This window comes from Rhamphochromis sp. 'chilingali' (assembly GCF_963969265.1).
Source record: "Rhamphochromis sp. 'chilingali' genome assembly, chromosome: 12".
NCBI lineage: Eukaryota > Metazoa > Chordata > Actinopteri > Cichliformes > Cichlidae > Rhamphochromis > Rhamphochromis sp. 'chilingali'.
The window spans coordinates 1277397-1279617 of record NC_137939.1 but is presented as its reverse complement, the minus strand read 5'-3'; the positions used below and the strand labels follow the sequence as shown (position 1 = coordinate 1279617).

Genomic DNA, 2221 nt, shown 5'->3' with positions numbered 1-2221 from the left:
AACATTAATATGGGGAACTCATTTTCAAAATGTCATTTCCATATTGGACAAAAAGAGGTAAATGTGGTACAACCAGTTTATAATTAAAAAACATATTTTTCACACGGTGCAGTGCAGATCTAATGAAGCCAACTGGCCACTCGTAACAGTGACTATTTAATATTTACTGCTTTCACCTCCTATTGAACAGTGTTCTTCTGACGTCAGTTCCCTTTGTCACTCTGCCAGATCCCGTTGGCTTTATTGAGCGAGGTGTTGCTACCCTGTGTGGTATCCTTTATGGCTTTCTCGACAGCATCAGCCAAGGGCAACTTGTCCTCTGCTTCTGCCTCTCTATGGTAGAAATAGTTGAAGTTGGAAACAATGACGGGAACAGGCAAGGCAATAGTCAGCACACCTGCAATGGCACACAAGGTGCCCACCATCTTACCCCCCATGGTAATGGGACACATGTCTCCGTAGCCTACAGTGGTCATGGTAACAACAGCCCACCAGAAGCCATCAGGTATGCTGGCAAACACTGTATTTGGCTCGTCTACCTCAGCAAAGTAGATAGCGCTGGAGAAAAGGATAACTCCAATAAAGAGGAAAAAGATGAGCAACCCGAGCTCACGCATGCTGGCCTTCAGAGTCTGTCCCAGGATCTGGAGCCCTTTAGAGTGACGAGATAGTTTGAATATACGAAACACCCGCACCAAGCGGATGATACGTAGAATGGCCAAAGACATGTTCTGCCCTGAGCTTTCTGCTGGAGTTGTGGCCAATTCTGTAATCACAGTGACAAAATAAGGGATGATAGATATGATGTCAATAATGTTCATGAGGTTGTGGAAAAACTCTCTTTTGCTAGGGCAGACCACAAATCGCACACACAGCTCAAAGAAAAACCAACCAATGCAGGCAGTTTCAATGATGAAGAAAGGATCAGAGAAGGTTGTGGGCTTTACACCAGGCGGACCCACAGTTTGGTTAAAAGGTTGTACAGCTGTGGGCACAACTGGGTCGGTCTCATCTCTGAATTCTGGTAGTGTTTCCATGCAGAAAATAATAATGGATATGACGATGACAAGGACGGACACCAGCGCTACACCTCGTGCTGCATTGGAGCTCTCTGGGTACTCAAACAGCAGCCAGAATTGTCTGTACACATCATTACTAGGAAGAGGAATCTCAACGTCTTTTAAGAATCCTTCTTCTTCTCTGAACTGCTCCATAGCCTCGTTTCCAAGCTCATAGAACAGAATTTCATCTGCAAACACATCGAGGGGAACGTTAGCTGGTCGCCTAACTTTACCTCCTGACTGGTAGTAATATAAAATTCCATCAAAGCTGGGTCTGTTCCGATCAAAGAAGTACTCGTTCCTCATTGGATCAAAGTATTCCATCCTCTTCAAAGGGTCCCCTAGAAGTGTCTCAGGAAACTGGTCCAGTGTTTTAAGCTGCGTCTCAAAACGAAGACCGGCAATGTTGATGATGATTTTCTGATCTCCATCATCCAAGCCTCGTTTATCAACAAAGAGATCCTCACAGCACTCCTTAGCAAGCCGGTTAAAGATCATCTCACTTTCCTTGCTGCCCTCACTGCTTAGCAGCAGTTTAAAGTTTGAGATCATGCTAGCACAGCTGCTACGCCCCTTTCTAGTTGGAGTTGGCATCGTCGGGGACTGTGGTACTGTAAGTGTCTGCGGAATGGGTGAAGAGGAGGTCGATTCCCAAATGTATGGGGGTATAGGGCTGCAGTGGGAAGGTGTAGGTGTTAGGTCTGTGGCTCTTAGATGGTAGTTGCTGGTTGGGCTGCTGTGCTCTGGGGGCATGTCCACTGTGAGAGCTGTGGTCTCATCAGCATAGGTGTCCACCTCATCTCCAAGGTTGCCAGCAAGGTCATCCAGGCTCTCAAAGTCTACCAAGGCCACCTCCATGGCTTTGGTTCAGCCAGTGCAACACACAGACTGACAGATGGGAGGTTCACACACCAGAGTCAGCAGCTCCAGCAGCGTAGCAGAGCATTCAGGCTACAGTGTGACTGACGTAAATACAAAAACTCCTTCAACTTGTTTTTTAAAAATCCAGCTCCTGTAGAGTTGAAGAGGAGAGACAAAGATTATCAGTGTGTTTCTGTTAGCTGTGCAGAGCTCACCAAGGCAAGCATCAGGTCATTAGAATATGATAAACACAAATGCTAGTTTCTTGGAGAATTATTTGGAAACAGAAAGTGAGAGAC

The 2221-nt window shown here is 46.1% G+C and overlaps 1 protein-coding gene across 1 annotated transcript; it reads right to left on the bottom strand.

Annotated features, from left to right (window-relative positions):
• Positions 1-203: 203 nt before the first annotated feature.
• kcna10a (potassium voltage-gated channel, shaker-related subfamily, member 10a) lies at positions 204-1919 on the bottom strand (the record flags this gene model as incomplete). Its single annotated transcript, XM_080898655.1, has 1 exon — positions 204-1919. One exon carries the CDS (start codon positions 1917-1919, stop codon positions 204-206), a length of 1716 nt encoding a protein of 571 aa, XP_080754781.1.
• Between the last annotated feature and the right edge of the window lie 302 nt (positions 1920-2221).